Genomic DNA, 13,643 nt, shown 5'->3' with positions numbered 1-13,643 from the left:
ATTTTTTTCGAGGGGTACCACCTACTGTATTTTTTTCGAGGGGTACTACCTACTGTATTTTTCTGAGCGTACCTCCACCTACTGTATAGACTAGACATAAGAGCGAGAGGTGAAGCGTGAGCTCATGATTGGATTCAGCGGAGCCCATCCGGTGAAATACAGGGGAGGAGAATTAGTTGAAAGATTACGTAAAAAGTTTGTAAGCAACACATTGGTGTTTTTCTTTTCAAAGGATGAGTACTCTGGCCTCTGCATCAAAATGATGCATAGGCCATACTATTAATCAAAATAGCCATCAAGTACATAGTTCGATACAAATTCACAAATGGTGCCGAAATAAAATAAAATTGCCACAACCGGCAACAAGAAGAATAGATGACTATACACCTATCCTATTGTTGGATCACCATCCAAATCGGTTGTAAGTATCCCGTGCTACCGTCTCCCAAGGGTTGCACCTATAAGCCATATGCTCTTTGACTTCCGCACGGCCGAGGAACGACCACATATGGTAGATGGCCTACAAAAATTTATGATGTTTTGTCTGTTAAAAATCACGTCATTCCAACAACTTCGTATAGCCCAAAGTAATGCACACACTCTGACTCGAATATGCGCCATTGTTTTAGGCTCTACCCCATCTAGCCATGTCCCAAATAAAGTGGCAATGGTAGTGGAAGGACTGACAATAAAAGCCACTTGTACTATACTCCACAGTAACTTGGTTAGTGGGCATTTGAGAAAAAAAATTGGATGGATTCATCTTGGTCACAGAAAGAACACTGTTTACAATCCTCCCAACTATGCTTTGCCAAGTTGTCCTTAGTCAAGATCACTTCCTTGTGAAAAATCATATAAAGACCTTTACATTTCGAGGGCACCTTAAATTTCCAAATGTGAAGCGACTTTGAGATTGGACTAGTGTTTATCAAATCTGTATACATAGATTTCACTAAGAATACTCTTGTATTTACTTATGTATTCCACATCATCTAGATAAGTCACAAGTCATGGTATACAAGGGATTATCTTTATCTCTAGCCATTATTTGCACACTCCTGAAATCGTAGGACAGAGAGATGACATCTTGATATCATCTCTCTTAAATAAGAGAATTAAACCTCCTTTTTCATTTATCTCTCTTCCTACATAAGCATGCGTATCTTTCTTTTGGCTATATAGAACAACAATGGTTTGTTTTCGGCACGTCTAATTCCCACTGTCCTGTTATGAAACAGAGAATAATCAATTACCAAATTCTAGGGTTGACCCATGGGTAGGAAACACTAAGACAATGAAGGAACTTTGAGCAATCGTAAACTCATGAAAATCATGGGAAATCAAGTAACTTTAGGCATAATCTACAACAAATCAGCTAGTACCATGGAAAACAAATTAAAATCCACGCATGAATTTAAGGGTGTACTCTGTTTCAAGACTTGGCACTATTTTTCAGTGTATATTAATTAAACTTGGACCATTCTTTGAAATCCTAAATTAAGTGAGTGAGTTTTTTTGTAGGCGTCATGATTTTCAATATAAATTTATTAGTCCTAGAAAGACTGACAAACAACCCAGTTGGCAGTAATCTTGTGGGTTTAGCAATATCCATGGGATGGTCGGATCTGCCAAAATATTCCAACAAGAAATTTGCCACATCAATTGCCATATTGAATTATCAATGTCGATTACACACATAGGCACGGAGCTACTAATAAATTAACATAGGTACTCGATCTGACAGATCTAACGATCACTTGATCACTGGAAGTTTACGATGGATCGGTAGGTCCTGCTGGCCTGCCAGCCGGAGGGGATGACATTGCGGGCGACGAGCTTCTTGCCAGAGCCGGAGGTGAGACGGATCGATATGGGTGCCTGCAGAGTGGACCCGGAGTTGTACTTCCACACCGCGCCCCACGACTCCTGCATTGGCGCCCAGCTGCCGCGGCGCTGCTGAAGCTCGACCGCCGACAGGTCGCCGTCGCCGGCCTCGTCCTCAATGAGCAGCGCAAGGTAGTAGGGATTGGAGCCGCCGTCCACCCTGAAGGCGATGTCCAGCCCATGCCAGTTGCACGGAACCCTGCGAGCGAAGAAATCAAAGAGTTGACAACCGATCGATGGATCGCACGAACATGCATGACGCTAAGCTGGGCTTACCGGCTGTATTGGACTCTAAGGCTGCCGGCTCTGCGGAGATTGTCGGCCTGGCCGGGCTTGGCCATGGCGCCGAATGCCTTCCCGCCGAGGTCAAAGTGGGTAGCCTCCGACAGGCACGGCCCACCGGGGCACTGGTCTGTGACGACCACGGTCACCGGGACCCCGGAGCAAGCGCGATGGCTGGTGCATTTAACCTGATAGCAAGCGCCGCAACCCCTACCATTCTTGAAGATAGAGGGGCCGCCCGCCGTGACCATGGCGGAGAACGGCGGCTGCTCCATGTCGCCCTGGTACCCGCATGCACCACCTGCAACACGCCTATGCACTCATCGGTACACGTAAATAACTACTTCCTCCGTCTTATACTATACTAGTGTAAAAAACGTTTTTATATTATGAAACGGAGGGAGTATTAAAATATATGTGTCCTAACATGCATGCACTCCCATCATCAAGGTCTGCATGCATCGTCCATGCGGCTATATACTCCCTCCGTTCCAAAATATAGCGCGTCCTCGGTTTCCGTGCTTCAACTTTGACCATTAATTTAATCAACAAGACCGACTGCGGCGGGCGAAAAAATTATACCAATGAATTCGTATTCAAAAAAAGTTTTTAATTATATAATTTTTGATCCCGCCGCAGTCGGTCTCGTGGGTTAAATTTATGGTCAAAGTTGAACCTCGAAAAGCGTGGGCGCGCTATATTTTGGAACGGAGGGAGTACCTACCGTCAGTGCCGGCGCCTTCGCGGGGACCGTACCACACGTCGCACCCCCATCGGACCAGCCAGAGATGCTGCTCGAATGAAGGAGGATGAGGCAGCTGCTAGCTAGAGCCACGAAAACCACGTTGGAGGAAGAAACCATGCTCGCGATGAACAATATACAATTGTTGCACGTATGTAGAGGAAGAAGGGAATGTACTGGAGATAGGTAAGTGATGTGTGTGATAGCAAGCATAGTCTCTCGCCATGTATTTATAGGCAGCAGAGAGCTAGAGAGATCACACACTGATTAAATGTCGTGGTGAGGGGATATTTTTTTATTTAATGAATGTGTCAGCAAAAGATTTTTTTCCCCACTTTTTTCAAAGCTTATTCAAATGAATTACATTCCTTAATTATCAGAACCCCCAACCTGTTTCAAGCGCGGAACCTGGTAAGAGCATCTGTAGTGGATGCGTAATACCGATATATTCATTTACTGTCATGGCAGTAAAATAACACCCGAAGTAACAAAAATTACCAAGCGCTATCTGTCTAGTTCCTCCTTCAGTGGGAGGAAGTTTCCTTCCCTAACCGCTATTTCCACCGCGCGTGACATCTCTAGCCATGCGGACAGTTCCGGCGAGCCGCATGGAACCCACTGACTATGGCCCCGACTATACCTGCCCGGTCCCGCCACTGCTTTCATATTGTGATTCTGTATCTGTGGTCTGATTAATAAAGACATGATTATTTTGGTAGACACCCCCTTATTAAGTTTGCTATTTTGGTTACATTTTCCAGATTTAGTAGGTAGCCTTTTCGATGAGTAGACATTCTATTATGATAATTATAAAGAAATACTATCATTGTCCTTTGGTTAATTTTTCTTGCATGTGCACATAATCGACTACCACCCCACACAGTATGACATGTTTTACCCCGAAATAGAAAAGTAATTCATCACCAGACACTGAAGTTATCAAAACAATATACAGATAAATCACAAATCGTTGTACAGCGTAGGATATGCCCTACTGATGGTTGTAGTCGCGTAACTTCAAGATATATTAACAAAGTGATATGTAGGTATCTTTTTGCTATATATCTTCAAGATGAAGTCATACGAGTAAGGGCATGCACAATGGTTGATAAGAAGCTATTTTCTTATGCCCCCCACATTATTTAGAGAATCCAAAAGACATGATGTACAATGTATTATCTTTATCTCTAGAAATTAGTGTTTGCATGCCCCCAAAAAATTATAGTGATTATACCTTTCACATTGAGTACTATGCATATGATACCATTGTATAATAGAACCTTTATAGTGCATATTATGATAGATTTGTCCTTTAGACGACCTCATTGATTGTTTTGTGTGTCTCATAGCAGCACCTCATTATCATGATACACAATCATTTTTTTTGAATGATACACAATCATGATACGTATAATATTTAGTATCATTATTTCCTCATTTAATGACATGCTATGTCAGCAATATAGATCAATGCTGATTTCTTTTTGGCACGTCTAGTTTCCATTATATGGTTATGAAACAAGACATACTAAATTTTAGGTCGGTCCATGCCTATGAAACACTACATCAGTGAAGTAACTTTGGGCAATCATAAACTCATAAATGTAGGACCATATGAAAAATATAGAAAACAAAATCCTTGAATAAATATAAGGAAGTACTCCACAGATTTGATATTATTTTTTCACTTTTGCTATTTGTAAGTTGCATCAATTTTTATTTTGTGTAAGTCACCTTTTCTTCTTCTTGTATTTAGTCTGCTTTTTTCCCCCTTGGTCCGTTCATGCCGGCGAGCCTGTGTGTTGTGTGCGTAAGTGTTTGTCTCTGTGCATTATGTGTGTGTGCGCGTGTAATCGTGTGTGTGTGGCGCTAGGATATGTGCGTGTGTGCATGTTGTCTCTCGATGTGTGGATATGTTCACGGGGACGCGGGTGTGTGCATCTGTGTGTGTGTGTGTGTGCGCGTGCGCGCGTGCTCATGCACTTGTTTTTGTGCCTTCGCGTGTCTGCGAAGATTATTAATCTTAATGTAAACACATCGACATATAAATTCAAGTTTGATGCAACATGTGTGAAAATTATATATAGGCTTCTTTTGCTATTGAGAAAGGTGCAATTTCTCTGAATTTTGTGTGCAGTTTTTATCATCAATTATTTGAAGTTTTTCAAGTTTCTTTCTTCTTTTAGGGTAATCCAATGCCCGCAATTTCTTTCTTAGGAAAACTTATGTTTTTGTTTTTTTGTTTTGTATCAGTTTGTCTTTATTTTTGTTTAAAGAGTGTTAAAGTGGTAGATTTTGCAGCTTGTATTACTCATGGATACCACTAAAATTTATAGAATTGATCCATTTTAATTGGAACACAACCGTAACATAACCTAAGCTGCCTAAGCTGCATGCATCGAGACGTGGGGTTGCACTGCACCTAAATAAAAATTCACAACTTACAAATAGAAGGTCCCTTATTTTTCAGTGTATATTATCTGGACCATTCTTCAAATCCTAAATTATGTGAGTGAGTTTTTTTTTTGTAGGGGTCATGATTTTCAACATAAACTTAATACTCAAGATTGACAAACAATCGGTTGGCATCAATCTTGAGCGTTTAGCAATATCCATCGTATCCTTAATCAGCTGCCAAAATATTCGAAGAAAGCATTTTTTTTTTCCACATTATGTTTGCAATTTTTCAAAGCATGAAAGCGAGTATTATTCCAGGCACGGGCTCTATTACTACATATAGCTAGCGCACGCGTGCTGCACAACTAATTAAGATACGTACTCCCCATTGATCCCACGGACGGATCAATCACTGGAAGTTTACGATGGATCGGTAGGTCTTGCCGGCCTGCCAGCCGGAGGGGATGACATTCCTGGCGACGAGCTTCTTGCCGGAGCCGGAGGTGATGCGGATCGATATGGGTGCCTGGAGGGTGGACCCGGCGTTGTACTTCCAGACCGCGCCCCACGACTCCTGCATCGGCACCCAGCTGCCGCCGCGCTGCTGAAGCTCGACCGCGGACAGGTCACCGTCGCCGGCCTCGTCCTCGATCAGCACCGCAAGGTAGTTGGGGTTGGAGCCGGCGTCCACCTTGAAGGCGATGTCCAGCCCATGCCAGTTGCACGGAACCCTGCGAGCGAAGAAGAAATATAGGAGATGACAATCGATCCATGGATCACAGGAACGTGCACGTAGGCGGAGCACTGGGCGTAGTCTAGCGAGGGCTTACCGGTTGTACTGGACTTTAATGCTGCCAGCGTTGCGGAGGGTGTCGGCCTGGCCACGCTTGGCCATGGCGCCGAACGCCTTCCCGCTGAGGTCAAAGTGCGCAGCCTCGGACAGGCACGGCCCGCCGGGGCACTGGTCTGTGACGACCACGGTCATCGGGGAACCAGAGCAGGCGGGATTGCCAGTGCATCTAACCTGATAGCAAGCGCCGCAGCCCTTGCCGCCATTGAAGATGGAGGAGCCACCCGCCGTGATCATGGCGGAGAACGGCGGCTGCTCCACGTCGCCATGGTAGCCGCACGCACCACCTGCAGCACGCCCATGCACGCGTCAGTACTCGATCACAACAAAATACACGTAAACAACAACTACTATGCACTATATTGTACGTACGTGTCCTAGCATGCATGCATGTATGCACTCTCATCACGGAGGCCTGCATGTCCGTGCAAGGCGTATGACTTATATACCAATGTACTCCATAATTTACATACCGTCAGAGCCGGCGCCGTGGCGGGGACCGTACCACGTCGCGCCGCCGTCAGACCAGCCGGAGACAATGCATGGAAGGAGGATGAGGCAGCTGCTGGCTAGAGCCACGAAAGCGAGGAAGGAAGAAGAAGCCATGCTTACGCTGAAGAATATACGATTACTCCGGGTACGTGAGAGGAAGGAGAGTCTCTCGCCATGTATTTATAGGCGGCAGACAGCCAGAGCGATCGCGTGCTGATTACATGCCGATTGGAGGAGTTTTTTTTATTCAATTAGCGTATCCTCAAAGATTTCCAACTTTCTGAAAACAAAGCATCTTTCCAGGGATTATATATCGGGTTTGGTATTTCTGAGAAACAATTGTAGCTCAATCAACGATGTATCCGTCAGATCTTATATGTGGAAATTTATGCAAATTTTGCCTTTTATAAGTTTTGGTAGTATTTTTTTCTAGACAATTTTGCCTTTTATAAATTTATTATGCAGACAGCTAGAAGCACGTAAGAGAAACTATAGTAGATTCAGCAAAGCCAAGTGAACTCCATAATAACTGCTCATATAACTGCTAATGTAGATACAGAAGCTCCATACGTAGCACAACCTAGGGGCTGGCATTTCGTTTTCAACACTACATGATTAGTATGAATGTTTGATTATGCACAGGAAAACCGTTGAATTCTTCACATAACCTTGGAGTCGAAGGAAAATTTCCTATGAAAACTAGCACAAATGAATCTTAGTGAAAAAAATCATATAGATTGTATTAATCACATGAATCAAACAACCTCTGTAGGAAAAAATCCTCAAAGATTTCTTTAAGAATCATTTGAATCAAAAAGACCCTAAATCATTAACATTCCTGCAGAGAACAAAAACATGTACTACATGTCACAATAGTTGGGTCGGGCCCAACTGACGTGGCTAGTGGGCTGCGGCGGCTTATTACAACTGATGTACAGGCCGCCAGATTACTCAAAAAAAAAAAGTACAGGCCGCCAGTAGTGCAATGCGTAGTCGCAAGGAGCCGCTGCCTAATGATGATTGGTGCGTCAGAGCCTGTGCCAGTGCCAAGTGGTAGAGTGTAGCGAGCGAATTTCTTTCGGTATAGAGTGTGTTTTTTCGTTTAATTGGTTTTCAGCTAGGTTTTACATTTATTTTCAATTTATCTGAATATTTATGCATGTTAAAACATAATATTTCTTGTAAAACATGAACATTTTTAAAACATTTTTGAACATTAAAAAAATTGGAACATAAAACATGAAAGTCCTTTAAAATAATATGAATTTTGAATTTTGTGAACTTCTTTTAAATAAATAGTTAAAGAAGAGATAAAAACGGACAGGAAAAAAATATAAAAATTAAAAAAACAACAACAAACAAATATAAATACGAACCTTCCACCCTAAAAAAAATACGCCTTCCTAAAACCAGAAAGGACCTGCGCTAATTGGGGCAGCCCACTCGCACGCAGCTCTGTGTGATTGGCTTATGCCTTGTCACACAGAATCGCACGGGGCCAGGTTGGCAGTCACAGAAAGGATGCAGCACATGGTATTAGAAACTCCCACTAACCTGATGTCAAAAAAAAAAGTCCCAGTAACCAGCCCAAATGAACTATACTGATGGATCACCGCCTAGATCCTCAATTAAAAAGAAAAATCAACGCCAAAATCAGAGTTGTAAAAAAACAAGTACGATGTGCCTGTGAGCATACTGAGATCACCAGGTGTTCTCAGTATGGAATTTAATGGGAAATAGCTAATGTAAATTTATCTGATATAGAACACCCATTCACAACACAAAAGGAAAAGGCAGGCCCATGAACGGAACATATAATAACCAGTATAAATCTACAGGGCAGGACAACCAATGAAATGAATGGAAAAAGCACCAAACCTTATTACAGTGCAAAACAAGAAACCATGATAATGCTCCTTCCAGATGCAGATTCATTCAACAAAACCTGCACTCTTGTAATTACTCTCACAAACCAAAAGCTAACACAGCTCTTGAAAGTTGAAATGACAGCTATGGTATGGTATATAATGTGTTCTTTTGTTTCTCAAATGGTACAGTATAATGGTAATGTTTCTGTCTATGAAAAGAGAGAAGCGAGGTAATTCTGTGTTCCCATCCAAATAGCAGGGCCACTCGACTACAACGGAGTTTCTGTAAAGAATAAATCAGCACTACCACCTGGAAATAACGAGCCAAATCTTCGCAGCTACAGGTTTACTTCAGCATTCTATTCACTGCAAGCAAAATACAGAAACGTCAGCTACCAGGATAAAACACAGGCTACGGCGCCGACAAGCGTAAAAAGCGTAAGATGATGCGAAGAGAAAAAATTGATGCACGCACCTCAAAAATCGCTGAACTGTCTCTGGTATGTAGGATTGATGCAGGCAAACAGCGACTTCTTCTTTGGTTTCGTACCGAACAGGAAGTTGCGCAGCGGCACCCTGTGTCTGCTCGGGAAATGCTTGAATTGGTTTTGGTAGCCGCTGTCCGCCTCCCCCCGGCGGGAGGAGGAGCGCCTGGACGACGAGAGCTCGAAGCTCTCCCTCAGCTTCCGCAAGGTGACGTTCACCTCGCCTTCGAGCTCCCTCATGCCCTCCAGCGCCGCCTGCAGCTCGCTCTCGATCTTCTTGTTGGATTGCTGCATGTTGCGCACCTCCCCTTGGAACTTGGCCGCTTCGTACGGCGTGAACTTGGCGCCATCGGTCTCCGTGCTGGACCGCAGGGCTTCGGCTATCTCCTCTTGCAGGCTGCAAAGAGACGCGGTTTTGAGCTGCAGGTCTCGGTCAAGAAGTACATTCTGTTCAAACCATACATCCACTTCAGTCCTGAGCTCTCTCAATTTCTTCTCGGCAGGTTCAGGCTCGGCCATCGTGGCATCAGGTTCTCCTCCCCTTTTCTTATTTTCAGAACTCTCCGTTTCCTTCAGTAGCTCCTGATATCTGCTGTTGAAGTCCTGCACCTGGTGGCAAGCCATGCTGTACCTTGTCAAGAACCGCAGGTTTTCGTCGACTAGCTCATCGATTTCAGTTCTGAACTTCATTTCAACTGCTGAAGCACTCTCCGGCGCATCAGTGTAGCTCGAATCAGTTTCCTTCACGATTGAAAGTTCTCTAACCAAAGTCTGATCTGACCTATCAGCACCCGTTGTACTGGGTGGCATCTCTGAAGAGTCCAGTAGGCCTTTGAGTGATTGGATCTCAACATATTTCATTGAATTTGCATTCCTCAATTCCCTTATTACTGCCTTTGTATCTTCAAGGTGTTCCTGGTTTTTCTTTTCCAACTCAGCAAGCCTTCTCTTAGTTTCTTTGTAGTTCCGGAGAACTGCAGTGTAGTCGGCGAGCAATATCGCGTCTCTTCCCTCAAGCCCGCTCTGTGCATCTTCTTGTGAAATCGAAGTGGACTTTTCATGCCCGCTACTGCTTCCATGGTTGTTCAAGATATTTTCTTTGCTTGCAAGCATTTTGACATTTGGTTCTTTGTTTTCGAGCTGACCATCAGAAGTGTGATTGACCATATCTTCTGAATCTGTTGGTACTTCTGATATTACCGGATACGCTCCTCCGGTTTCCTCAGAATCTCTAGCTGGTACAGAGAGAGAGGTTTCATCTCTCACCTCCGAGGAATATGCATTCACATGACCAAGTGAATTTTTTTGAACACCTTCATCAGATGATCCGACTTCGCCGTGTTTGTCCAAACCTAGGATGGTTACAGGAGAAACAAGTTGGCCACCTTGCTTTGGCAACTCTTCACCTGATGATTTTGCTTCATCCGCATGACAAAGGTCCAGGTTCTTACCTGCATCACTGGAACTATTAGCACCTTCTGAGGACGAATTTTTCCTTGCGGTACCTTCTTCACCGAAACTACCAGAGTTTGCAGATCCAGCTAAACCAATCTCCGTGATTGCTTTTGGTGATTCGCCATCTCCTACTCCAAATCCTTCCTCCTGGGTCAAGCTGTTCCCAGGAACAGGATTTTCAACACCATCAATCTTCAAGTCTTGGGTTCTGTTGTCACCACCAAATGAACTCTCAGCAACTTCCACTGACAACCCATCTTCATTAGATTCATTTTTATTATGCAAAGCATTGAGACTTTCTGAGGGAAGGAGATGGTTCTGACTGGCTGCAGTTGGTGAATATTCACCTTCCACAGTTTGCCCTTGAGCAACGTTCATACCACCTGATGAACTCTGGTCTACTTCTTTTGATGAGCTGTCTGTTGCCAGCTTGTTGAGACTATTTTCATTGTCCGGGCCAACAACCAGATCAACATGGTTGCCAGCTTGTAGTGACTCGTTATCTCTGAATTCTTCCTGCATAGAGCAATTCCCCGTCTGAACGCTTTCCTCGTCACCATTCTTGGAGTCATGGACACCATCAGTACTACCTGATGAATTGTGATCAACAACCTCTGAGTCATCTTGATTTTGGGGACTATGTCTGCCCAAATTATCACCTGTAGGTGGCGCCTCTATATCACTGATTTCTCCTCCGTCCGTTTTGCTGTTCTCTGTTGTACCATTTCCCATGGATACATCTTCTGACAGTGTTGCCTTGTCTCCAGCTGCAGCTGACACAGCTGACAACTCTGGCAGGTCTTCAGCACCAATTGGTACAAATGCCTTTGAGATATTAGTTATGCAAGTAAAAACTTCAGAAAATGCTGTGCTAACAAGAACTTCTTCCTCGATTATGGATCCTTCAAGAGCCCTGGTTTTATTCAATTCATCTTCTACTAGCTTGAGCTCTTCACTTGAGTCGCTTGGATCATCACGGAGTGCCATCTCATCTTGTAAATCGTCTAATTTGTTGTTGATCTTCTCATTCTCTTCTTTCAATTGCTTGATTTGTGCAGACTGCTTTGGGAACTTCAGCTCCAGGTTAATGATCTTATCAACAAGTTCATCAACTTTATATGCCATCTCCTCCACAGAGGACTCCGAATTGTTTTCAAAGAAGTCCTCGATTTTATCATATATAGTCTGTAACTCGAGTATTTCCTGAGTAATGGGATAAACTCTGTCATTCGCTGTCATGTTTGCGCTGTCAACTTCTTCTTTAGACGGGTCAATAATTCTGCTCAAAGCATAAAACCTTTCTCGAAGAGACACTATTTTTTCAGACTCCATTTTTGCACTCCTAATCAACTCCTCAAACTTTTCCACAAGCTTAGCAACGGTACCCTGACATGACCTAAGAGCCGTTATCGTCATCAAGGCACGGGCTTCATCATCATCAATGACTGCATGTGCGTCAAATTCATCTTGCATGTGACAGATTTCCTCCTGCATATCAGCAATCTGCTTCTCAATCTCCCAATACTTGGCAATTCCACTCTCATAAGAACTCTTAACGAATTCCTTCTCAGTCTGCATGACAAGTATAGCCTTTTGCAGCCTCCCAATCTCTGCTTCGGCCTTCTCTTTGCTCATATTAGGATCAGGCCTCTCATGCACCACCCTGTTACGCCCCGGCGTCCCTTCCCTTTTTCTCTTCAGAATGTCATCCACGGTCGATTTCTGTATCTTGCGCGAGTTGATGGGCATGATTGCTCTCGGGAAATTGTCATCCTCCTCCTCCAACATGGCATACTGCACTTCCTCTGGACAGGCAGTGGCGATGGTGTGGTTGGCCTTATGCAGCTCCTTGGACAAGTGGTCATAGCGCTCAACAAGAGCCCTGTAGGCCCTGTAAACGTCTTCGACATGGTTTATGACCTCCGGCCTCCTGCGGTAGTACATCTCAGCCCTCTTGCCGAACGAATCGGCCTCCTCCCCGAGGAGCTTGAGCATGATCTTGACCCTGTTTTCCACATCTGCAGAGGAGCACCGGGTGTTAATTACCTCCTATGTGTACAAGTGGCAACACTGCATTGCTTACTGCCAAATATAAACAGATGGCTTTTGTTTCAGTAGTTCTGGATTCAAATATAATTAACAATTATTTCCATGAACACTGGAACACTTAGATACCTCAAGATGTGAACAATGAAGTCGGACCAAAAGCTAGTCTGTCCAATATGTGGAAGGCATATATTGTAACATGTGAACAAAAGAAAACTGCCAAGATTTGACTACTTAGTCATCGATTTGACCGGGTCCTAATGGGAGGAAGCTTATTGCTTCTGATGACTACTAGTACGGTTCATCTTGGTTGAGGCTTGTTGCCTATATATGATTTTACACCTGGCAACCATCCTGGTCTATTTTCCTCTTCAGAGAAGAATTATTTGAGAAACAGTACTACTAATTTGCTATAAACTCCATCCGACTAAGATGCACAGTAGGGTGCACGGTGCCGGCCATTCCCAATCGAATCAAGGACACGGACGATTTTAGCAGGACACCTGGCTACCTGAACTAGGGGGGACAGCATTAAATCGGAGCAAAGAAGGGCGCAACAAGCAGCGGTAAGCAAAGATTGGATTGGGCGAGAGGACGATGATAGAATCGTAGTTACCTTGGAGGTTTGCGTCGAGCCACTTGGACTGGGTGGTGCGGATGTGGCTCGCCCACCACCACGAGTAGGCGTTGCTCGCCGCCCGCTGCAGCATCTCATCTAGAATCCCAGCAGATGAACAGCGGCCTTGGAGTGGAGAAGAGGGTTGGGTTGGGTCGGAGAAGAAGAGCTGGGCGGAGCCAACGAGGCCGCGGGGGGTTTCTGTCGGCCGGATCTCCCTCCCCCACGGCGAGGGGAGGCGTTTATTCGTGTGGGGACGGGGGCGGAGCAAAGCGGAAGCGAAGCAGAGGATGCGAAGCAAGGAAGGAGCCCGGCCAGGGGCAAAGAATAATTGAATAGTCTTCTTTCTTCTGCGCGTTTCTTTCTGTCAATTTCTTTCCTTTTTTTTCTACAAAAAAAGGAGAAACGCTTTTTTAATTTCTTCCTTTTCTATGCCGACGAAAAAAGGCCAAGTTAACGGAGTTGAACGCGTTCGATTGGAGAAAACGGACTTGCATGTTTCCTTCTGTAAATTTACAATTACTAC

At 44.3% G+C, this 13,643-nt stretch overlaps 3 protein-coding genes across 3 annotated transcripts; all 3 read right to left on the bottom strand.

Annotated features, from left to right (window-relative positions):
• Nucleotides 1-1,644: 1,644 nt before the first annotated feature.
• On the bottom strand, nucleotides 1,645-3,089 carry LOC119367155 (putative expansin-B14). The gene is made up of 3 exons (XM_037632755.1): nucleotides 2,923-3,089; nucleotides 2,161-2,467; nucleotides 1,645-2,083 (listed from the first exon to the last, which is right to left on the bottom strand). Exons 1-3 carry the CDS (start codon nucleotides 3,026-3,028, stop codon nucleotides 1,762-1,764), a joined length of 735 nt encoding a protein of 244 aa, XP_037488652.1. The 5' UTR covers nucleotides 3,029-3,089; the 3' UTR covers nucleotides 1,645-1,761.
• A 2,625-nt stretch (nucleotides 3,090-5,714) lies between these two features.
• Nucleotides 5,715-6,761, bottom strand: LOC119362178 (putative expansin-B14). Its single transcript, XM_037627377.1, has 3 exons — nucleotides 6,629-6,761; nucleotides 6,136-6,442; nucleotides 5,715-6,036 (listed from the first exon to the last, which is right to left on the bottom strand). The coding sequence occupies exons 1-3, from the start codon at nucleotides 6,759-6,761 to the stop codon at nucleotides 5,715-5,717; spliced, it is 762 nt and encodes a 253-aa protein (XP_037483274.1).
• A 1,786-nt stretch (nucleotides 6,762-8,547) lies between these two features.
• On the bottom strand, nucleotides 8,548-13,429 carry LOC119362177 (protein NETWORKED 2D-like). Its single transcript, XM_037627376.1, has 3 exons — nucleotides 13,118-13,429; nucleotides 8,991-12,473; nucleotides 8,548-8,881 (listed from the first exon to the last, which is right to left on the bottom strand). The coding sequence occupies exons 1-2, from the start codon at nucleotides 13,209-13,211 to the stop codon at nucleotides 8,992-8,994; spliced, it is 3,576 nt and encodes a 1,191-aa protein (XP_037483273.1). The 5' UTR covers nucleotides 13,212-13,429; the 3' UTR covers nucleotides 8,548-8,881; nucleotide 8,991.
• Between the last annotated feature and the right edge of the window lie 214 nt (nucleotides 13,430-13,643).

Source organism: Triticum dicoccoides, chromosome 2B (genome assembly GCF_002162155.2).
Source record: "Triticum dicoccoides isolate Atlit2015 ecotype Zavitan chromosome 2B, WEW_v2.0, whole genome shotgun sequence".
NCBI classification, from domain to species: domain Eukaryota; kingdom Viridiplantae; phylum Streptophyta; class Magnoliopsida; order Poales; family Poaceae; genus Triticum; species Triticum dicoccoides.
This window is presented reverse-complemented; position numbering and strand designations above follow the sequence as displayed.